The sequence below is a fragment of the Salminus brasiliensis genome, chromosome 16 (genome assembly GCF_030463535.1).
Source record: "Salminus brasiliensis chromosome 16, fSalBra1.hap2, whole genome shotgun sequence".
In the NCBI taxonomy this organism is placed as follows: domain Eukaryota; kingdom Metazoa; phylum Chordata; class Actinopteri; order Characiformes; family Bryconidae; genus Salminus; species Salminus brasiliensis.
This window is the reverse complement of record NC_132893.1, coordinates 23,915,288-23,939,823: the sequence shown is the minus strand read 5'-3', so window position 1 is coordinate 23,939,823 and position 24,536 is coordinate 23,915,288. Positions and strand designations below refer to the sequence as shown.

At 40.0% G+C, this 24,536-nt stretch overlaps 3 protein-coding genes across 9 annotated transcripts; all 3 read left to right on the top strand.

Annotated features, from left to right (window-relative positions):
• The first annotated feature begins 6,074 nt into the window (after positions 1-6,074).
• LOC140537064 (uncharacterized) lies at positions 6,075-11,826 on the top strand. 4 transcript variants are annotated; one of them, XM_072659225.1, is made up of 8 exons: positions 6,075-6,283; positions 7,536-7,758; positions 8,193-8,331; positions 8,665-8,804; positions 9,107-9,159; positions 9,300-9,424; positions 10,510-10,827; positions 10,933-11,826. In XM_072659225.1, the coding sequence occupies exons 1-8, from the start codon at positions 6,214-6,216 to the stop codon at positions 11,269-11,271; spliced, it is 1,407 nt and encodes a 468-aa protein (XP_072515326.1). In that variant the 5' UTR covers positions 6,075-6,213; the 3' UTR covers positions 11,272-11,826. The 4 variants fall into 4 exon arrangements, with proteins under 4 accessions (XP_072515326.1, XP_072515327.1, XP_072515329.1 ...); XM_072659226.1 differs by having other exon boundaries at positions 6,194-6,283; positions 7,553-7,758; XM_072659228.1 differs by having other exon boundaries at positions 6,201-6,496; positions 7,553-7,758.
• Positions 11,827-13,204: 1,378 nt separating this feature from the next.
• LOC140537075 (schwannomin-interacting protein 1) lies at positions 13,205-19,504 on the top strand. Of its 4 annotated transcripts, none has more exons than XM_072659244.1 (7): positions 13,205-13,591; positions 14,898-15,110; positions 16,092-16,222; positions 17,363-17,450; positions 17,589-17,702; positions 17,814-17,934; positions 19,101-19,504. In XM_072659244.1, exons 2-7 carry the CDS (start codon positions 14,898-14,900, stop codon positions 19,199-19,201), a joined length of 768 nt encoding a protein of 255 aa, XP_072515345.1. In that variant the 5' UTR covers positions 13,205-13,591; the 3' UTR covers positions 19,202-19,504. The 4 variants fall into 4 exon arrangements, with proteins under 4 accessions (XP_072515345.1, XP_072515344.1, XP_072515346.1 ...); XM_072659243.1 differs by having other exon boundaries at positions 14,895-15,110; XM_072659245.1 differs by having other exon boundaries at positions 14,871-15,110; positions 17,817-17,934.
• Positions 19,505-19,593: 89 nt separating this feature from the next.
• On the top strand, positions 19,594-23,953 carry LOC140537074 (P2Y purinoceptor 3). Its single transcript, XM_072659241.1, has one exon. It carries the CDS (start codon positions 22,142-22,144, stop codon positions 23,402-23,404), a length of 1,263 nt encoding a protein of 420 aa, XP_072515342.1. The 5' UTR covers positions 19,594-22,141; the 3' UTR covers positions 23,405-23,953.
• The last annotated feature ends 583 nt before the right edge of the window (positions 23,954-24,536 follow it).

Sequence of the window (24,536 nt, the reverse complement as noted above, 5' to 3'; positions counted from 1 at the left end):
ACAGTGTTTTCTAAGAATTCAAAACAATTTATAATGCTTTATAATGGGCATAGATCATGTTCAAAAAACACTTAGACCCCAGTGGACTTTTAGAACCGTGAGAATAAAGGATTTTTAGGAGGAACATTAGAGCAATATTGATATTGAGTTTCATCTCTCTATTACAAATTCAGAACATGGAGTATAAATAATTACAAAATTTCCAGAAAAGAAAAAGACAAGGCTATGATTTTGCTAAAGTAGCAGGGTATACATGGCAAAGCCTGTAATTTAAGCTTTGTAGGATAATTGAAATTAATATATTAATAAACATTGTTTATATGTGACTAAACACAAACTAATTAAATGTGTACAAAACTGCACACATACAGAATACAAGTAGAGCAGAAACAACACAGAGTGATTAGATCATGAATTTCATGAATGAAAATGTGCCCAAAAATTCAAAGCTGTTGAGGATTTCCCATCAAACCAGTATACTGATTTGCAGGCTAAGTAGCACTAAGGCCTGCATGCTCAAAAATACCCTCCAAACATCACTGGCATTCTCTGAACAAAGGTTTCTCTACAGCATTTTGTTAAGATTGCTAAAAGCACAAACCTAATTTCTGAAAGTCTGAAACAGCACGTTGAGCATCTGAAGACCTTTAATGATGTTCAGGTCAGGGGAGTGTGAAGGCTATGGCAAAACTTTTAGCTTTCATCTCTTGAGGTCATCCATTATAGATTTTGAGGTGTGTTTGGGATCATTGCCGTGCTGTGGAAGCCATCTTTTCATCTTCAGCTTTTTTACAGAGACTGTGAGGTTTGTTTAATTGAATCAGATATTCCCTCTACCATTTAGATGTTCACTGTGCCACTGGCACGATCAATCCACCCTTGTGTTTAACAGTTTGAGAGGTGTTCTGTTTTTAAACAAACTCTGCACCCTAACTTTTTTCCAAATATACCTTTGTTAATTGCAGCCAAGAGTTCTATTTGAACGGCATCAGTCTACAAGACTTGCAGACCACTCCAAGGTCCTTTCGGAAAATTTAACAGTCTTTCTATTTCTGTCTTTTTGCTCAAAATAACTAGGAACACGATGCTAACATGCTTTATTTCAGTTTCTTTCTTTATTCCTCCGCAGATTCTAAGATGAGTGGGCAAGGGTCACCTTGAAGGAGGCCTCAAAAGTCTAGCTCTAGCCCTTTTTGGATACCATTGACCAAATGACACAATTTCTTTGTCCTTTTTTAACTGAGAAGTAAACACAATTTATGATTTTAATTTTTGCTTAAAGAAAACACTGTATTTTATGTTTGATTAGTTACTGAGGCTGCCAAGGCTTTGGTGGGGCCAAGGATGTCTCAGCTTTAGCCAAAGACAAGCTTAGTCTATAACTATAGCTCTTATTCTCCAAGCAAACAGACATTGGATATAAGATGTCCATAATCTATTCCAAACCTACTACTTACCACACTAATATTCTCCATAGGGATGTAATGGAGGTAATGGAGAAGACCATAACTGCCATTCTCTGGTATGTCCAGAATTTCATACTTTGTATGTGAAAGACCCATTTACATGACATGATGTAAAGCCATGCTGCACAGTTTCACATGACAAATAACAAGTGCACTGCTGATTTTTATCTCTTCAACTATGTTAGAGCTATGTCCCATGCGTGACTTACAATCTTTCAATGTCACAGCTTAGGCTGCCCAAGTTGATCGATTGTCATCCTTGGTCTCCCTTATCTGCTTTGTCTTTTGTCCCATGGGTTCAACTGTCCTGTGTAATTCATTACATGCTATGATTAAATCAAGATAGTGGTTTTAAAATTCAAAACAATTTGTTGCCTAAATCATCTCTAATGTAATGTGTCAATGTTATATTGCTTCATTATGGGCATAGATCACGTTAGATTGAACACTTTAGACCTTAATAGAACTCTAGAACACTCTTTTGAAACCTTGAGAATAAAGGAGGATTTTTATAGGAGGAATGACCAGTATACTGATTTGCAGGCTGAGTAGCACTAAGGCCAGCATGTTCAAGAATGCCCTCCAAACATCACTGGCATTCTCTGAACAAAGGTTTCTCTATAGCATTTTGTTAAGATTCCTAAAAGCACAAACTTAATTTCTGAAAGTCTGAAACAGCACGTTGAGCATCTTGAGCAAGACCTTCAATGATGTTCAGGTCGGGGGAGTGTGAAGGTTATGGCAAGACCTTTAGCTTGCATCTCTTGAGGTCGTCCATTATAGATTTTGAGGTGTGTTTGGGATCATTGCCGTGCTGTGGAAGCCATCTTTTCATCTTCAGGTTTTTTACAGAGACTGTGAGGTTTGCTTTAATTGAATCAGTTATTCCCTCTACCAATTAGATGTTCGCTGTGCCACTGGTACGATCAATCCACCCTTGTGCTTAACAGTTGGAGAGGTGTTCTTTTTAAATAAACTCTGCACCCTAACTTTTTCCAAACATACCTTTGTTCATTGCAGCCAAGAGTTCTATTTGAACGGCATCAGTCTACAGAACTTGCAGAATTTTGTGTTTGGACACAAGAAAGCTTTTCTTCTGATGACTCTTCCATGGAAGTCAGTAGAATAGTTAATCACCACTTCAGGGTCTATTAAATCTTCCTAAAGGTGTTTTTTTTTTTTTTTGTCCAGATCTTCAACTTTCCAATTTTGGTGAGCCTGTGTCCACGGCTTTCTGTTCTTTTTGCTCAAAATAACTGGGAACACATTACTGACGTGCTTTATTTCAGTTTCTTTTTTTATTCCTCCACAGATTCTAAGATGAGTGGGCAAGTGTCATATTGAAGAAGGCCTCAAAAGTACAGTTTTGCTTGGGGCCTTCAAAAGTCTGTGGCCCTACCCCTGCTTGGACACCATTGGCCAAATAACAAATGTTCTTATGCTTTTCTTTTAATTGAGAAGCAGTAAACACAATCTGTAATTTTAATTTTTGCTAAACAAAAACTGTATTTTATATTTGATTAGTTACTGAGGCTGCTAAGGCTTTGCTGGGGCCAAGGATGCCTCAGCTTAACCAAGGCTGAGCTTATTCTATTATTCTATTATACTATAGCTCTTATTCTCCAAGCAAACAGACATTGTATATATATTACCAGACTAGTCTTCTCCATAGGAATCTACTCTGCCAGGTAATGGAGAAGACCTGCTATTCTTCAAGTCAAGTCAAGTCAAGTGGGTTTATTGTCATTTCAACTACATACAGAGTACACAGTGAAACGAAATAACGTTCCCCCAGGACCATGGTGCAACATAGACAGTGCATACAAGACACAAGTGCAACACAAACAAACAAGTGTGGACAGACAACACAACACAGTACAGACCAGAGAATAATAAATTCTCTGAGAATAATAATATTCTCTGGCGTGTCAAGAATTTCACGCTTTGTATGTGAAAGACGTGTTTACATGACATGTTGTTAACCCATTGTTGCACAGAGTTTCACATGACAAAGAAACAAGTGCACTGCTGATTTTTATCTGTTCAACTTTGTTCCACTATGTCCCATGAATGACTTCATGCATGATCTTTCAATGTCACAGCTTAGGCTAAAGCTTCTGTAACGCACTCATTGTGGAGAAGTGTACAAGATTGTTAGCTTAGTGCTAAGCTGTAACAAGCTTTATTGTGGCTGTGGTAACTGGATTTGGCCTGTTAAATGTGAGATTACCCACTGAATCATACAGCCACAGTGCTGAGAACACGTGTTTGCCCTCTGTAACAGTTCCTGAATGTGTGCACTTTTATTAAATTATATTTATGCTGATATTATTGTAGATTGTAGTAATTGTGTAGAGTCTGGCAGGAAAAAGGGCACACAAGTTTGATACTTCCTTCACGTCTTTGGTGTGCAAGGTGTCAATAATGTAATGTACATGTTCTGAAATGTGTTTTTGTCCCCAGATAATTCATCAGCAGTGTGAGTGCTTCAGTGACAGTACACTGGCTTGTAATAGAAAGAATGACGCCCGGAACACGGACAGCGTATCACACTGTAACAACTGTGATGTTCGTACAGTCTCTGACACTTCTTATTTTCCATATCTTAGACTTCGATCAGCCACAAAAGCACTTGACGTACCGTTGGACACTTTGCTTACTCCACACTGTGAACGCACATGGCGTACCTTGGACCAGTCCGTTTTGTCCACACTCAATGAATAAATTGTTAAATTCCCAGATTTCTAAATCATCAACAACTAGATGAGATGATTACCAGACCTAATCCAAACTGCCATTCCAGTTGTGCTATCTGCTGTTGCCATCAGCGCTTCCTGTCTCTTTTATTGTGCTTTCTCTTTCAGGGAGTCAACCTTCCACCACAGCTCTGATAAGAGGTGATGGTTTGCTTTATGTTCTGTTTGTGACCTGCAGGTGTGACGGTTCAGTGATAATTTGGACTTTACGATGGTGACATTGTCATTTGCTACGTTCCTACACACAAGGTAGGTGTGAAAAGCAAGGACGTCTGCTATCTTGCACTGCTGATGCTTCAGCAGGTTTGGACGTCTGAAGACACAGCCAATGTTCTGCACAAGACCTACAGTTATCTACAGATACAAAAAATATATCTTTCTCAGAGAGGAGGAGAAGAGTCTGCACTTCTGTAGACCTCTCTATCTCTCTCTCATTCCTCCATATATGTTTCAGGTCTTAGTCAGGTAGTGTTATTAGTGTGCTGTTAGTAAATCTACTGTGTTATCTTAACCCCTTACTGCTTATTACCCACTAACACATATTACTTAGTAACTACAGGGACTTCTATAAGAACTGGTGGGGCTGTTCTTTGGTAATAGACACTTGTAATAACACTTTCGGTCCTCCGGTGGGCCGTAGGCTTTTAGAGGGGGTTAAACACAGCTTGGCCACTCGCTGACACATGAGAAAGATCGGGAAGTGTCACTTGTTACTTGTGTTTCTACCACTACTTAGTCAACTTAATAGTCTCGCCCCCTATAAATCACAATATTAATGAGGGAGAAGGGATCCACTTTGGTTACACCCATTGTGTTTTGGGCACTGGGGCACTCAGGCAGTAAAATAGGAAAAAATGTCATAAATATTTCACATACAGAAACCTTTATCTCAAAGATACTGGCCACGGCACTTCACTACAGAATGACAACAACCTCAGAAGTCAATGAGAAATAGAAAGTGAACAGGCTTCCTATACTATGAGTAACATTGGAGCTGTATTCTGGTCACAGAACTGTCCCCATTTGCTTAGTCCCCTGTGTGAAATGATGGATTCACACAAAATATGTTAATTATTTATGCAATACAATCACGTGTGAACATATGTCATTATGACACACCCATCCCCTACTTCTTAAAAGTGTGTCGCCCGACCTACAGTGTTTTACCCTGCTGGTGGTGTACGAGCGGACCAACCACATGGGTGGCACATGGTTCTGTGAGGAACGTGTGGGCACATATGACAATGGCCTGCCTGTCCAAAGCAGCATGTACAGAGACCTCAGGTAGATCGTTGTAGACAATGCTTTTGAACACTTACCAGTGATATGTCCTAGTCCTGGAATACGTCCTCCTGTTATGCATACTGTAGTGTTTTCCCTGCTCTTAGACACCAGATCCAACTAATCAGGTTAGTAAACTTCAGTGCATCATCACTGTCAAACTCAAAACTTAAATTAGGAATAGCAGCTGCTTCTGTTACAGCAGAGATCATGATGTAGTAGTTACTGAACCATAAGGTTAATAACAGAATAATAAGCCTTGGTAAGCTCTTGATGAGGGAAAGAATGAGCCAGAGGAGGAAAACACCTAAATGTGCAGGGCATTGGCACAGGATCAAGTTGTAGATCACTAAGTTGGGCTATTTTTTAATTACACACAAGCAATGATGTATGCTTATGTATACAGGCCATCACTCCTATGTCTTTCTGTGTAAGACACATGTCATTATGACACACCCATCCACTAGATCCTAAAAGTAAGGGAGGTGAGCAGACAACAAAGGGTTTTAGCCTGAAAGCCATTGGCTGAGTGACGCTCAGTGTGTTTGTCATAGGAGGAGGTCTTAACGCTGTGCGCTTGGCAGGAGGAGGAAGAGGAAGAAGGAGGACACTTCAGGAAAGTGCAGAAAAGTACCCAACGCCCCTGTCGCACTGCATCAGTGGTCTTGTAGAATGGGGGGCTTCAGGTCTGCTGTGCAGGAAGTGCAGAAATGCATGAGATGTGCGGCGACCGCCTCGTTTCTACGGCAGGGGCAGAGTTAGCGTTTTGTTGTTATAGAGGTGAATATGTCACGACTGGTTAATGCCTTGTATATGAACCGTGGTTGTCTGCAACACCGCTGGCTATCTAAAGGACCAAAGTTCGCGTTAGTGACACTCGCTCCAAAATGGCGAATATAGCTTCCCACACCTACAGCAGATTAGACTCGTGAGAGACAGGGGCGACTTCTGCCTTGAAGTTTCAGTGCTTCTCGTTCTGACAAGCGAGGAAAGGTAAAAAACAAAAACCCAGAAGCCTGGTTATATCATTAACAGTCTTATACGGAGTATTTATGTCAGTGAAAACTCGTTGGAGTCAACAAAAGGCAGTGAACGTGTTGATTTAGGGAACTGCTAGCTTTCTGACATACAGTCTCTGCGAGCTTAACTAACTAATTACAGCTCACCAGATTTATTAATTTACTATTTCATTATGGTTTAAGGTCTGTTTGGGAGGTAACTGTTGGTAAATGATGGTAACTGTAAATACTGGCCTTCTCAGGGACTTGGGGAATGATTAGGCAAACAGTCACACACACTGAAACCCTGATAAATAACAATGTGTAGTTGTTTATTTATTTCTATTCATTCTAATGTTAGAAGTTTTATTTATTTATTTATTTTTTAAAATTCATTATTAATAACTATGGATAAATATCACAAACAGTCAATTAAAATGTGAAAAAAATTATATATATATATTAATATTAATGTTAATATTAGTAAGTAAATAAGTAATTGCCTGGACCTTTATACAACATTATACAAAAAATGTAAATGTCAAACATCCATTAACAGCCTTTATGGTTTACTTATATACTTAACTGCTTTAATTCCAATGTTTTACTAAGAAAAATAATAAAGACTTAAACGTGCCTCAATGTACATAAAACCTAGCTGGGAAAAACTACTACGTTCATATCTGTTATAATTAAAGTAGCCAAGCAGGTCATGCTTATAAAACACATTTAAATTGATTTTGCTTGGAGAAATCATTTTATTATGATGTAAAATAGCAAAAGGGCTTTTTCTGGTTGTCAAAAGTCTGGCAAAGTGTTCGCTTCAACATACTGAGCCTTACGTACGTGGTTTGGTTTGTGAATGCAGCCTTTCACATTATTTTTCCTGCCTCTGAGAACATCATGAAATGGTCTGCTGCGTTTGAGTCACTCGGTTTTCTCCGTCACCCCTGCGGTTTGGCTTTTGTGTGTGAATGTCATTACACTTTATCCTCGCCTGTGTCCTCTTGCTTGTGTGTCCGCCCCCTCCTTAGTGTTCTTCCTCTCACAGATGGGGAGGCTCCGAGTTGCAGTGGTGGGCGCAGGGGCTGCAGGGTTGTGCGCCGCCCGACACATCTTGTCTCGACCCAAAGTGTTTGACCCCCCGGTGGTGTATGAGCTGACCGACCACGTGGGTGGCACATGGTTCTATGAGGAACGTGTGGGCACGTATGACAATGGCCTGCCTGTCCAAAGCAGCATGTACAGAGACCTCAGGTAGATCGTTGTAGACAATGCTTTTGAACACTTACCAGTGATATGTCCTAGTCCTGGAATACATCCTCCTGTTATGCATACTGTAGTGTTTTCCCTGCTCTTAGACACCAGATCCAACTAATCAGGTTAGTAAACTTCAGTGCATCATCACTGTCAAACTCAAAACTTAAATTAGGAATAGCAGCTGCTTCTGTTACAGCAGAGATCATGATGTAGTAGTTACTGAACCATAAGGTTAATAACAGAATAATAAGCCTTGGTAAGCTCTTGATGAGGGAAAGAATGAGCCAAAACACCTAAATGTGCAGGGCATTGGCACAGAATCAAGTTGTATATCACTAAGTTGGGCTATTTTTTAATTACACACAGTGAATGACGTATGCTTATTTATATAGGCCATAATTCCTGTCTTTCTGTGTATTCTCTGTTTTTAGAACCAACCTGCCAAAGGAGGTTATGATGTTCCCTGATTTTCCCTTCGACTCCCACCTGCCCTCATTTCTGTCCCACCAGGATGTTCAGCAGTATTTGGAGAGATACTGCGAGAGTCATGCCATCACACCGCATATAAAGGTCTTTTGATTGGGATTATCCCGTCTTTTTGTTTATTTTGATATTTGAACTACATGAACATATTTGGTATTCAGCACATAACTGGCCAGGCACAAAGACATTGCACCACAATGTTCCCAAGCTCTTCAAGCAGTCATTTCCAAACTTCATTGACCGCTGGCCTAAAGCATTGCCATAGAGACAGTAGGGAAAAAAATGCCCCCCAAAAACAGCTCCAATCAGGTATGCCTGAGGGCCAATGAGGAGTGGCCTGCAAATGTCCTACGGTATTAGTGATGTTTTCTTGTTGGAGGATAAAGTAGCGCTTGTGACGATCTTCTCTCTCGTCGCCAGTTCAGCACCGTGGTGGAAGAGGTGAAGCCCATCTCCATGGAGACGGAGGAGGGGGGAGCTGTGACGTGGGAGGTAATTTCGCGTGGCATGTACGGAGGGCACAGCACACAGACATTCGACTCGGTGTTCATCTGCAGTGGGTGAGGAATGCCATTTCTGCTCTCTGACAGCACAAAAAGCCACTTGTGCTCGCAGTGAAGTTGATCCCTTGGCGCAATATTGCAGAGTTACTCTCTGTATTGTGTATTTTTATCATCCCAAAAGAGGATTATTTCCATTTTCTCAATCATTGTCCCCGCATTAAAACTGATTTCAGCCTCGCTGTGAGGATAAGAATGAGCGCTGTTTAAACCATTCATGAGGAAATTGTGTGAAGGAAGCTGCGAGGGAAAAGAGCAGCAGACCTCTAGGCATGACTCATGTGTTCCTTCCTTTTTCACAGACATTACTCCGTGCCCCACCTGCCCCCCATTCCGGGAATAGAGCATTTTAAAGGTGCAGCAAATGTTCAGTGTTAACAACAAACATGACCCTGAAACTGCAAACTGTTACTCGTGTACACTCTACCATATCTCTGTCTGTTGATTTGTCCCTCGCTCCTTCATTCACTCTTTTCTTCACGTGTCCTTTCACAGGAAAGGTGATGCACAGCCACTCTTATCGCTGTCCAGAGCCGTTCGCCAATCAGTCTGTTGTGGTTCTGGGTGCTGGAGCTTCTGGGGTTGATATCTCATTCGAACTGGTTCAGGCTAAAGTGAAGGTTCGAGACTTTATCATAGAAACAGTCACTGCTCATAACATTCGTTTGGAACCAGTATGTCCCACAGTAGACCATGGTCTATATTCTAAATAGTTAATTTTATGAACCTCCTGTAACCTTCTGAATACTGGTTGTTGCCAGTAGAGATGCTAAGACAGGTACCTAATAAACAATGTTGTTAAAGTCACTTAAATGACTCATTTCAGGCAAAACTGAATTCTCCTTTGTTTTAATAAGGTTTGATACAGTATGTAAACATTTAATTTTATTGTATTTTATTTTGTTCATACATGCATACCAAGCTGCAAATTCATCTTTTTTGTGATGTCACAACCATACATTTGCCTCCTAAGCCTAAAACAATTTAGCTTCACTCATTTATGTTAAAGTTATGACTAGTGTTTTAGCCTGACATATATAAATATTGACATATTGATTGATATATATATATATATATATATATATATATATATATATATACATATATATATATATATATATTTATACACACATATAATGACACAATAACAAACATAATATTACATTTTAATGGGCAAATAAGGATAGTAAATAATGAAATGGTAAAACAAACCCCTAAAAAATAAGCATACTAAAAAGGAGGATAAATCAAATGTAGTATACGGGCCCTTTAAAACCTGTATACCTTAAAATAGTGCCCAGTACTAATAGCATGTGTTGTATCAACCATTTTATTATAATAAAAAAAATAAAATAATTGCAAAATAGGAAAAAGCACTGTTGCACTTATGTTAGGAGGTCTGGACTCATTTAGTAAAGTTGTTCTTTTGGGTGATGGCACACTCTAGCAAATGCTGAAATACCAATCTTCTACTAGTGGGATTTTGTCAGTTTCCAGTAATATATAAATCATTTTGCTTGGTCTACACAGTGTATTGTAACTACTGCCATGAATACAATATTAAGGCTCACATGTCTTTCCAGTAAGGTAAATAAATAATTCATTGTTGACCTTTCAAATAATGTAGAAAGGTGTGCTATGTGTAGCAATGCTGACAGTAAGCAGATACTGACCTATTCCCTCTTTGCTTATAATCCATCTCTAGGTGACCCTGAGCCATAATAAATCTGCTCTGAAGTCCTCCTTGCCCCCAGAAATCCAGCAGGTGGCCCCTGTGGTCAAGGTCTTGGAGGATGGCTCTCTGCTGTTCCAGGATGGATCCGTGGCCAAAGCTCAAATTCTTCTGTTTTGCACTGGATACAACTTCCACTTCCCATTCCTCTGCCCCAAACAGCTTGGCTTGGAGGTAGAGCACCACCTAGTGGCTCCTCTTTATAAGTACCTGCTGCCTCCAGCCTTCCCCTCAATCTTCTTTGTAGGCATCTGCAAAATTATCTGCCCATTTCCTCACTTTGATTGTCAGGTAAGGATTCTGAGGAGCTGTTTATTTGGTGGGAGGTGCAAACTGACATTTCTCTGTCTGACGCTCTGCCTGTGTTTCTCTCTCGCTCTGTCTTTCTTCCCTTAGGTCCAGTTTGCACTTGCAGTTCTTGAGGGCACGGTTCAGTTGCCCTCGTGTAAAGCGATGGCAGAAGATGCTGAAAAAGAGAGACAGAGGAAGGCACTGTTGGGCGTTCAAGCGAAACACCTTCTGCAGATGGACTCTGAGCAGTGGGCTTACTATCTGGACCTGGCAACCACAGCAGGCTTCCCGCCTCTTCAGCCAGCTATACAGAGTCTTTACGAAGAAGTAGCAAAACAGCGCCAGGCGTGCCCCCAGGCTTACAAACAAATGAACTACAGTATTGTTGATGCCACACAGTGGCAGCTTCTGGAAGCACCGTCTGCACTGGCAGATAAGGTTTAGTTCGACGTTCAGGATCTTGGGAATGTGACTGTAGATGTTTCATCCATCAGCGAACTATTTGTGACCTTTGCAGTATCCACTAGATTCATGTAGTCTACTTCTGTAGAGGTTCTGTCTTTATGAATAAGGTGCTGCTCATATTAAACTTGACATTTAGCTTTCTCAGTGGTGCTGGGAAGTAGAGTACCACAGGGAACAGAACCATGAATAGGATGAATAGTAAATGACTGCAAATCCCACTGGAATAGTGGTATCACTAAGTATGCAAATTATTTTACTGATACTGAATAGGACACTCTAAAATCCTGCATGAATTACATGAGTATTTAATGTCATTACTATGGTTAATGACTTTTTAATGCAAATGAAATATTTTGATTGAGTCTGAGTCCTACACATTCATACAAATCAGCCTAATAATCTTTTTGTGGAATTCCCCCCCCAAAAAATGGCAGTAATAGTGCTAGAATCTATATGATTAATATAGTGCTGTATAATGATTCTCTAATAATGTATAAAGATTAAGCTAAAATACATTAAAAGACATTTTCATCATGTTCTGTTTTGTCAGAACCTTGCTTGTGTCTTATTGAGTGATTCACTTTGCAGTAATAAATGTGTTTATAACATTTTATTATATGTATTGCATTATATGTGCAATAACCAGTAGCTACAATCATTGTAAATTGATATGAATGGATAATCTTCAACATTATATACCTCCACTGTACCACCCTGTACACCTACCTAATATTAATCTACAATGCTAATAATAGTGAACCTGCAGAGATTAGGTAAAGTTCACATCAAACCTCAGAATGTGGGAAAAATGTGATCTCAGTAATTTTAAACATTGCATAATTGTTGGTGTCTGATAGGCTGGTTTGAGTCCTTCTAGAACTGCTGATCTGGGATTGTCCTGCACAACAGTCTCTAGACTTGACTTAGAATGGTGCAGTGAAAAACATCCAGTACATGGCAGTTCTCTGCACAGAAACGCCCTGTTGATGAGAGAGGTCATTAGAGAATGACCTGACAGACATCAAACCTTCAGACGGATGGGCTTCAACAGCAGAAGACAACATCTGCTTTCACATCTGTCAGTCAAGAACAGAAAGCTGAGGTTGCAGTTGACACAAGCGTACCAAAACTGGACAGCTGAAGACTGGAAAAACATAGCCTAGTATAATGAAGCTCGATGTTCACAATATAGCCATGCAGTTGTAGTTCCAGCATGACAATGAGTTCAGTGCTCCTCAGTGGCCTTCCCAGTCACTGGCTCTCGATCCAGTGGAACAGACTCACAGTATTAAAGTACATCTGCAGGAACTGTGTGATGCAACCATGTCAACGTGGACAAGAATCTCAAAGGAAACATCTTGTGAAATTCATGGCACTGTTTTCAGAGCAAAGTGAGGCTTTATTCAGTATAGTAGTATTATAAACACTTAAATATAAAGACTTTAGGATTAGTCTCCACAAGAAGAAAAACAGATATGAGAGTTTTGTGCTCTTACAGCAGCTCAGCTCAAAAGTCTGTTGTTTTACCTCTTGCAATAGTCTATAACACCTTAAAGTAATGAAAGAAAATGATGGTTAAATCAAGGGTCAGGCTTTTTCTGAGCTAGGGGGTGTTAAATTGTTCTTTCCCCCAGAATGTTTGAGCATCCCTCTGCAAAAATCCACTTCTTGAACACCAGATATTTAGCCCAAAAAGCCATTTGTCAACAGAAATTAAGCTTCTGTTTAGAAAGGCTGAAATTCTTCCCACAGATATTTCCTACGTGATTTACATCTTGCATCGTGGCCCTCATAAACAGAGTGAACTACGACACGTTCTTCTGAGTTCTCCCATCTGGTTGGAGTCGTCATCTCCCAACATTGTGAAATTGGACACCTAGTTTCTTAACCCTTCCCAACTCGTCCGCCCTTTCCACTCGCTCTTCTAAAAGTTGGGAAAGCAGCCCTGCACGCTCTGGGGTGGGAATGTTAGCTAGTCTAATGAATGTTCTCCGTTTAATATTCAGCACCACGCCGATATCTGCCTGTGACACCTCGCAGAGAGTCCGTCGAGTCGCCCAGCCTGAAGTTTCTGTTAAAACAAAACAGGGCTGAGGAGAAGGAGCTGGAGCTGGAGCTGGAGCTGGCGGGCGTGCGGGCGGGGGCAAATGGAAGACAGAGGGGGGGTTTCCTCTCAGAAGAGGAATGATTTAGCCTGCTTAATAAGATCTCATTAATTAAGCAGTGTGTGCTTAGAAGCCCCGGGGTGCTGTGGCACGTTGGATCGGAGATGTCAAGACCAGCCTTCCGATAAGAAGAGGTAAGAAACTTCACTGCTCGCCCATGAAGAACAGCACTGTGTGGTTGGTGTCTGTGGGATAGTCCTTCAGACTTGGTCTGGTAGCGTGTGGATAATGTCGAGATAAAGGGTCTCTTGTGGACCACGCTGTGTGTGAAGTGTGCGGTTTTATAGTTCATGTTAATGTAATGTGTCGCGATTTAAAGCCCAGAAATAGCTCAGAATGTTTGAAGCTGAAGGGAGGAACCCTGGGTGTGTGTGCAAGGGTGGGAGTGTGTGTGCTGAAGTTCACAGCAAAAATCAGCACTGTTAACACCCCTCAGTGCTAGTCCAAAAATCATCATTTGGAAAGTGAAAGCAGTTTTGCAGTATTCTGTAATGTGTCTTAACATTTTTTTAATATATATATATATATATATATATACTTACATTTATTACAAAATGCCTGTATTATTTTAATCCTGAGGTCAACTATTATTATATTATATTTATTTTATATTATTAGATTTTTTAGGCTCTCTTTTTATCCATAATTAAAACATATATAATTACAAATGCTGTATAAATATATAAGTGAAAGGCTGCTTGTGTTTCTGGGCCTTTGTGATGATGTATGTAAAAAAGCTCATTTACATTTATTATTATTAAATAAATTATTTATGTATTTTTTATTTATTTATATTATTATTATTATTATTATTTTGCCAAATAAACTATATGGACTAAGGACTAAACTTTGAAACAGGAAGTAAACACTAATCAACTTTTTATCCACAGAGATTTCACATACATGCTACATGATACATTTGTTAAAACAAGCAAAAAAATGTCACAAAAACTATGTATATATATATATATATATATATATATATATATATATAGCTTACTGCAGTTTAGCCACTCCCATTCACTTTGAAGTTATAAGGAGTGTTTCAGTCCAGAGGGAAACCAATTACAGGACATCTCATTTACATACATTAGCCATAAACTACCCTTTTGCTGTTCCAACTCTGGTTAGTGCACCCCAAGATGTTGAAAATTCAGCTCTTCTGTGTCTGTAACTCCACCTCAGTCGAGGATGAAATAGTGAGGATTTCCCACTATTACTATTGACAGATGTAAATTGCATGTGTTTACATTGTGAATCCTATCACACAATCAAGACTGTGATTTGTATGTCCTCTTGGCAGCAAGCTTGATGTGAAGAAGAAAAATAAACACTTTTCCTGAATAAACAGCTTCACATTCTTTTGTAAAGCATTTCATTCGATTTTGAATACCCTCCATCTCCAATGTGCAGCACTGAGTTTCCCTCACTCGCCAGCAGATGGAAGAGGAAGCGGACAGCAACGGGCAAGAAGAACATAGCCGCGATGACCCTGCTCTTCCTGGACCCAAAGCAGAGGTAGAGACCCAGCTTCAGCACAGCCAGGAGCCCACAACACCAGACCAGGACATGCCCATCATGCACTGGGAGGACCTAAGTTTGCGAATAGCAGAGCTTGAGAAACAGGAGGAGGAGAGAAGGAGAAGAGCAGAGGTGGGACAATAATCCTTTGGCTGCCTGACTCTGTAATATCTTAGTCCTCCCATAGTCTCTTTATAGAGACACATAAACAAACAGAACAAAAGTATTGGGACACCTGCTCAGTCACTGCTTTTTCCGAAACCAAGCGTATTAAAAAGTCTCTACTGTCCAGGGAAAGCTTTCTACTCGATTTTGGAGCATTGCTGTGAGGGTCACCACCCCACCTAATCCCCAACAGCCAAAAGAGTCATATTCTCCTGGCTATACTACTCTGTAGGGACTAGTCAAACTGCAGGTGTGCATTTACACATCTGTGTTAGCACTTTGTACAACTTAAAGTAGCTGAATGCATTCATTAGAAATGGTGTCCACAAACATTTGGACACAAACTGTATTACTAGCGTTATAATTGACTTGAAGATCTAAACTTACACTCTCAAAACAAGTGTGTTAATTCCAGACTAATATGAATTGAGATAAACAGTTAAACAGTTATTCAGCGTGGTTTGATCCTGCAGAACCAACAGTAATGGTAATAGTAATGATGATAGGAACCAGGCACCGTAGTTTAACGTCTCTGAAAGCTACCTCACAGAAAGATACAGGAAATGTCATTATTGGTAATAGTATAGAACATATTCAGGTTGCCTGAGATATACTTTTACGATAATGTTAGGTTTTGGACCAAAATGTATATACCATGTAGTGTATATACAGTCTATATAATGTTACAGCCTTTAGTTGAACTACAGCCACTATACCGTAAGATCCTAATTAAACAGTTTCTGCCAGATATGGTGTGTTCTAATGGCACCAGTTTTAAGAGTGTACAGAAAGTACCCTACTGTCACATCACAGTGTTCGTTGGTTTTCTTCAGAATTTCTCTTTAGTTTGTCTGTCCTAATCTTCGATCATCAGAAACATGAAAGGCTCTAAAAGCCACTGTAAAATTGGGTTCTAACATGCTTTTGTTGTCCATTGTTTTTTTCTAGTCCAAGGGTTCAGCAGAACAGGAATCAGAGCTGGGACAGTGGTCTCACGTCAAGCAGCAGTCGCCTCTCAGGAAGCAGTGGGAAGATGACGATGGCTTTGGAGGATGCCGTTTTCCATTCATTACATCTCGGTGTGTCATGACTGCTTCGTCATTTTGTATTAGATCAAAAGTCTCACAAAAATAGAATAACAGTGCCTAGCAAACATCATTTCATATGCTGATGGAGGCTGTGTGTACTATAAAGCTTCACTGATGTACTTTGAAGTTTTTGACCTGATATATTTCTACTCCTAGTCAGTTTATAAATGATGCCACCTTTAGTTCATGTTCTTATATGTATAAAAAGTGTGTGACTTTTGGGGACATTTGGGGATTTTGGGGACATTTTGGGGATTTGAGGGACATTTTGGGACAAAAATGCTCAGTTATTTTCAATGCTAACATTGTGTCTCAGAATGAAACATGCTGATTCTCTTTTTATGGTGGGCTTGAGGGGAAAGAAATAAAAATTCAGCATTTTAATTGGCTGCATGTGTCATTATGATGGCTCACAGGAGCCACATAGCATAGCATAGTTTTTAACACTGTAACACTGTACAAAAAGTGTAGCCGCTAGTGTCTTAGGTCTTCATGTCTTTTTATGTTGTTGATTTCTTGCCTTTTTACTGATTACTGATTCTGTAAAGCTGCTTCGTAACAGCACCAGTTGTAAAAAGAGCTATACAAATTCATTTGATTGGATTTGATTTAGTGGGTTCTTACCAGTAAAAAGAAAAAAGCCAGCACTTTTTTTCTGATGTTTTTAGCTGCAGTTTGGTAGTCAGCTGAGGTAGTCCAATTTGTTCTCGAGGGAACAGACGATGGATAGAAAAGCTAGTGTTGTCCAGGTAGCGGCCTGTATTTACATAACTAGCAGAGTCTTCAGTTTTATGTGCTGCTCTTCAGTATCAACAACACAGTATTCTCCTGATCAGGCTGTTTTTGGCCTGAAATTTGGGTGTGGAGATAAAACAAGCTAAGACTGTTACATAACAGCTTATGGGTGTTTTGGAATTGGCATGTTTATGCCAGTTTACCTTTTTAATGAAGAAATAACAGTGTTTGAGGTTCACTGTATGTCAGTTCCATTTACTGAACTCTCATTGTTTTGCTAAAGACAAAGCCTTAAAGACAGGCTACAGGCCACTGATTAAAGGTTGTAAAGGACATGGGTACTACAGCACATTTTGGAAATATAACATTGTCTCTCTTCTTTATCTCGTTCTGTAGGTTTAACAGCCCTAAAAATCTGCAGCTATGTTTTGTCAACAACAGTGACAGCGAGGAAGAGGATGATAAAGAGACATCCAGCAAAAAGGTGGGTGTAGAGTATTCGCAGTGCCAGAGCGGCAGTTCATTTACATTCTAAACTAATTGCTTGTCTTGCACTGCAATTTGTCTTACTACAGCTGGGTGTATGTCCTAGGATGTATCTTTTAATCTGCTTGTTCACTAGAGCCCGTGTGACACAGCGGGACATGGGCGTTGTTGTGAGGGCCTGAAGCAGGAAGTGAGAGCCGCTCTGAGTGAACTCAGAGATAAGCTTTGGGCTGAACAGAAGCAGCAGCAGGTGAGAGGAGGCCTGAGCTGTATCACATTCTAGCTTTTACTGAAGACAACTGTGATTAAGTCCCTTGTACGAGTCTTGTATGCATTCTTGAGGTGTGTCTTGGTGATTTAGCAGCAGCCGTCCCGCAGTGACATGAACATCCGGAGAAAAACGCTTAGCCGCAGCGACCTGCAGACCTGCTCTGTTCTCCAACTAAACGCGCTCAGTGCTTCCCTCAACGAAGACATTCAGGGTTAGCATGTCCTGCTTCTTTTTACATGGGTTTTAAATCATGTTCACCTTTAAGTCAAGGATGTAGCTGTACTCACAAATGTCAGACAAGCATGTGTTATAGTATTATAATATACTAGCTGTAATAATTATGGATGCACTGATGTGGATAATGCCAATGCAGATACCGATGCATAAACATCAAATGATCTATTTAAAAAGACATTGCAGAATCCTTTTTTTCACTTAAAGCAACAGTATGTAAGTATGTTACCCTAAAATAGCAGCTTCAAAATCATGTTCTTGGTACACTGACTGTAACAGGGAGAACAGCGTCTCTGTTATTGCCTCTCCCAGCCTAGAACTTTGCTGGAGCTGCACGAAACTTGAGAGAGAACATAAGAGAGAACTGCGTAATGATGCATGATCTGTCCTACTAGTCATTTTTGTGCTTACTAATATTACTTTACCTTGAAAATCTACATGTTCCCTTCACATCTGATGCTGTTTTCTGTATCATTCAACTCAGCCTTTAAACAAAGTTATACAGCTAACTTTAAGGCTTTGGGGCTCAAACGCCTCCAGGGAAAACCCAACAGCAAAACATACCAATTCTCGTAAAATTCCCCTTTAAACCCAGAATTTTACCAGGATACTTTTACTGGTAATGTTGGGGTTTTGCATCATTCACACATGCAGTTTTAAATGCTATTATATCACGATCCATATATTTTTTTTTTAAGTAATTTTAGATTTTTAATTTGGTGATATTCAGTGATTGAAAATTAGTATCGAAAATGAAAATGGTATCCTGCTGTTACTAGTTAAAAGTATATCTTAGCATCATACTTCAGCATTTTGCTCTTCTAGAATACAATACATGTGTATGGAATTATTTATTTTAATTATTGGTCAGATTTGTCCACTTTTCTGTCATTACTGGTGTGATTCATCATGATCATTGTAGGTATTCCAGTTTTTGGCTTTACTTCCCCTGTACTATACATAAATACTACTACTAACTGGAATTATTATTTGTATTATTAGTACATGATAATATTTATTTATTATTCCTATTGTTGTCTTTTTATTTTCATATGTAACAGTTTATTTATTTATTTATTTATTTCAATAATACTAATTTCAGTAATATTTGTTTGTTTATTTTTTTTTTTATCTTACTTCCAGATCTGAGCTCAGAATTAGTGAAGCATCTAGTGGTGCGGGACCATCTTCGGACAAAGCAGGACGCCATGCTCCTGGACGTACAGGATATGACATCCTCATGACTCACGTCAGGCCATAAGTAGCCATTCTCTAAAATGGACTAAATGGACTACAGTGGAAAATGGGCCTTTTTGACATCTGCAGTGCATTGTTAGATAAGATCATTTCTTCACCTTCTCCTCTAACTAAAGCCACAGCGTCCTGTTTGTCTCAAGTTGCTCACAGAAATGTTGCTTATTATGTGAGTCAGATTATTTTCAATCACAAGTTTTATTGTGAGAGTTTTGGCTTTTTGAATGTGAACAAGTAGCTCTTTAAGTTTTAAGCAGGTGTGTTCAGCATTATTAAACATGCCTGGTCATTAATGGTCAGTTTTTATCATCTATTAAGAACTCTGAAAGCTGCTATAAAATCTATGTGTGATTGATAACTGTGACACATATTAATCAGTGATTTATTTTTAATTAAAGATGCTTCATGTGAATATAAACTGCATAGAATATACTAGAGAATCTGCCAGGAAAGTGCGACTACAAATGGGAATTTAATTACTGACACATTCAGTATTTATTTTTCAAAAATGGACAGAATATATATCAACTGAATAACGTTTTTACATTATTTAATACCATTTTACACCATCAGAAAACACCTGCTGCCTTTTACATTGTGTGTGGAGAGTTCATGATGAATGGACCAACAGAAATGATCCAAAATTACTTGGAAAACAATATAGGTTTATTATAAAAATACAAAGTTAGCATTTCCTGTCCCGTAAAGGTACAAGTGATGAAATGAATTAGGCAATAATCAATCTTTTCATGAGCTGGATCAGTGTGGAAGAGGAAATATTTAGTAGAGTAATAGGTCCCCAGAATTGAAGCTCAGAATACCTCAGTTAAGGGAGTTAAAGTGTATTTTGACTTTTAACTCGTGTTTTGGCTCTAAATTTCAACCCCCATCTAAAGACAAAAGTATTGAGACACCTGCTAATTGATTGTTTCTTCCATAAATCAAGGGTATTAAAAAAAAGAGTTGGTCCTGCTTTTATTGGAGTAACTGTCTTTACTGTCCAGGAAAAACTTTCTATGAGATTTTGGAGCTGTGCTGTGAGGATTTGATTCCATTCAGCAACAAGAGCCTTAATAAGGTCAGGATGATTACCGCCCTACCTCATCCCAAACATATCAGCATCATCCATCATTCCAGAGAACACAGTTCCACTGCTCCTCAGCTCAATGCTGGGGGGCTCTATACCCCTCTAGCACACGCCTGGCATTAGGCATGGTGCCAATAGGTTCAATGAACAATGAACATCATGAGCTTCAGAAAGTTCTATTCCATTGGCAATAGATTGGCAATCTATTGAGGCAGCAATGGGTGCAACTTACAGTAGCTAAATGTATTCATTGAATGGGATGTCCACAAACATTTGGACACATACTGTATAAACTCCAACAAAAATGAAGGAATCTACAGTTTTCTGAAGAACTAACCTATGATCTTTTCTTTTCAGCACAGCACAGTAGTGACTCAGACATGGTAGTCAACAGTCAGCTGTTACATGTGCATGTCAGTGCAAGTCACAGAGTACAAACTAAACTATGTAATCAAATGCCTCATTTTTAGGTGCCTTGTTAAACCTTAACTTGCAGTGCGTCCTGAAATCTAAGCTGTAACCTACAACCTGACAAAGATCCACTTTCTACCGTGAAACAGCGCTGGAGCGCATGTCAGTGTCTACTAGACATGAGCTTTCAACCTTACGTAGCTGAGCCGATCAGCCAAGCACAGTAAAGGCTGGTCTGAGAGCGAGAGAGAGAGGGAGAGCAGCAGCAGCAGGACAAAAAGCTGGAAAAAACAGAGCAAGTGAATAGGAATCTTTCTTCTATCCTATTCGTGGACTTGGTTTTAATTCATGAAAAGAACAGAGGTATGGATGGTACGCTCTGGACCTGTGCTGAATGGTGATTTCCTTTCCTCAACAGGTAAAATATCCAACTCATCAATATACTTAGTTCTGCTCTAGCATTAGAAGTGTTAAATAGCCTTCAGTCTTTTGGGCAATGTTGTTAAATGCTATTTTGATTAAAAAGTTCATGTTGCTCCTTTACTATTATTGCAGAAGTCTCACACTGTACTGTACGCTGTATTGGGTTTCCACTCAGCATTTTCTGTCTGAATGAATGGACATTAATTATTTACAGACACATACCTGCAGGAACACACACTGTTGAATTGCAGAAGCGGCCTCCATGTCACAAACACCGCAGGCCGCACTGTAGTGTTCAGAGTTGCTACTCAAATAAGACTTTCCATACACAGTGTTGGGCACCAACACAAACTCTATTTAAAAAGCTTTCCGATTGGGCCGTAGAAGTTGTAATATTACTATTAAGAGAATAAATACAAATGATAGTAATACAAATGCAGTGATCGTGGTTGGTGGTGAATGTTTGTCAGTGTATTTGATTAACATTTAGCTTTGGTGTCCCAAGACGTTCTGCCAGGACCGTATGTGTTTTCCATTCACCCTATTCACTACCACAGGTGAATTCACTGCCTCTGGTAGAGTAGAACAGCATATGAAGATCTTTCTGGTGTATGTATCTGGGAAAAAAGTAAATGATGTGAAAAGGGAAGGATGAATGGAGAGCCTTGTTACTGATTGAAAGGTTAATAGACCAAGTGAGGCTGAATCAGCACAATACAACGAGTGGTCAACATGAATTTTCTTTGGAAATACAGAGTAGGCAGGGCAAAGCTGATACTGAACCCGATAAGGCAACTTGCGGCGCGTACTGCACCATGATCATGCTTTACATCGGTATGGTCTCTTAGCTTTAGTTCAAAAGTGAATCACTTATAAATAACTGTTTGTATTTTTGGAAAACATAGGACGTCACATACTTGGGAAGATTTGAGGATTTTACTACCTGGACATTAAACTGCGGAGCACTGACAGGACCAACCGAGAAGTGCAGGATGAGGTTCTTTTTCAGATGATGAAGATCTCTGCTTCCTCCAGTGACATGGCAGGTGCTTCGGTGGCCTCCAACTTCTCCAGCAACTACACAGCTTCGACTCTGACGGAACTTTTAAACTGCAGCAATGATGAGTCCTACAAGTACATTGTGTTGCCTCTGTGTTACTCCATCACATTCCTGCTCAGCGTCATCCTGAACTCCACCGTTCTCCTGCGCTCCTACCGCAGTTCCCACAGATGGAATGCCTCACTGATTTACATGGTGAACCTGGCTTCCACTGACTTGATGTACAGTTTGTCTCTGCCACTTCTGGTGGCCAGCTATGTTATGCGTGACCACTGGGTGTTTGGGGACTTCATGTGCAGGTTGGTACGCTTCCTCTTTTACTTCAACCTATACTGCAGCATTTTCTTCCTCACCTGCATCTCTGTGCACCGGTACATGGGCATCTGCCACCCCATCAGGACCATCGCCCTGGAGAGCAAGCGGGCTGTGAAGAGCATATGCGCCATGGTGTGGGTGGTGGTGTTCCTACTAACCTGCCCCATCTTCCGTTTTGCTCAAACTGGCAATGTAATGAGAGCGATGGAAAATGAAGGTGGAAGACATGGGGCCACAGATTTGGGGTCAAGTGAAAAGCTTGGTAGATCAGGACTGGAGATGTATAGGAACTGCTTTGATGTTGCAACAGACAGTGAATTCTCAGAGTACGTCCCATATGGAATTGTTCTCCACCTGCTGGGCTTCTTCGTTCCTTTCACCATTATCGCCTGGTGTTACTCACAGGTGGTCCGAACCATCTTTCAGACCCTGCACACCCAGCCGTACGTCCAGGAGGTTGGAGATACTGAGGGAGGCCCCGGTGAGGACAGATGCAGAACTTCCGTTTCCATTGCCAGCTCTCAGTTCGGCCCACACATAAGCAGGCGGCGCAAATCCATCAAAACCATCATCACCATCACCTTCCTGTTTGCGCTGTGTTTCCTGCCATTCCACATCACCCGAACCTTGTTCCTCATCCTCAAAAAGAGGAACGCAGAGTGCCACACCATGCACACCATCTCCGTCTGCTACAAGATCACTCGACCCCTAGCATCCTGCAACTCTTGGCTCAACGCTCTGCTCTACTTCCTCACTGGGGACAAAGCAATGCCGTGCTGCAGATGCGCGGGAGGCAGGCATCCTACACGTCCCATTTGGCCGCTGAGGATTTTTGGGGGACTGAAAAAGCGAGATGGTGGAGAGCAACATGGGAAATCATGCAAAGCACAAACATGAGAATGACCCCAAATCCTCAAAGGTTCTTGCCTACACAAAAGGGTTCTTTGGATTAGCTCAGTTTCTAATTAGTATTTTAAAGGGCAGTTCTTTAAGGAGCCCTTTTTGTGAATGAGAATGCAACAGTGAAGAATCTTTTACAGTTTAAAGCACCTTCACGTAATGTAGGGTCTGTAATAATGAATGTTTTTTTTAGGATCTGTTCAGGAAACCTTTTATTTTTAAGAGTGTAGGTCTGTAAATGTGACTGGTCTCCAGATGTTTATGTTTGAGTTATAATATTACACATTTATTTATTCTGTTTAGTGTTCATGAGGAGCAACAAGTAGCATTTTTCTTATACAAAGTCTCAGTTGTAACATGACTATACCTTATTTTCAGTTACACTGATTACTGAAACCTCATACGATTCACATGTGAAGTGTCTAAAAAGACATGTTCACTGAACAAAATGTGACATTGTGTGAATTATATGTAAATGCATCTGTATTACATCATGAAATTACATCTGTGAAAGGTATAACAATGAATGAGTCATGATGTGAATAAAGAACAGCTGAAAAAATGTGATGTAAATGTAATGTTTGTTATATCTAAAAAGTCCAGATGTTTTATCTGTTGGTGTGGCACAACAGATAAAACCACTAGCAGCCAGTGAGCTATTACACCATGTGGGAGACCAGGGTTTGATTCCCGGTCTGGGTGACTATGCTGCGCTACACCAATAAGAGTCCCTGGGCAAGACTCCTAACACTACATTGGCCCACCTCTGTAATACGAGTTACCTTGTAAGTCGCTCTGGATAAGAGCGTCTGCTAAATGCCGTAAATGTAATAAGAGGTGTGGAAAAGCAGGATTGGTGTATAAAAACCCCCAAAAACACAGACACACATTTCCTAAGGTTTTCATTGCTCTTTTAGACCTGTAGCTTTTGAAAAGCTGTATACATTGCTTTCGGAAAGTCACATTGTTGCAGCCTTGTACTAAAATAAACAAAAATAATAATGAAAACATACCAAAATCCCCCTCAGTCTGCACTCAATATCCCATAATGACAAAGTGAACACAGAATTGTAGAAACAGTGCCATAAGTATTCAGACCTTTTATTCATTTCCTAGTTGAAGCACCGTT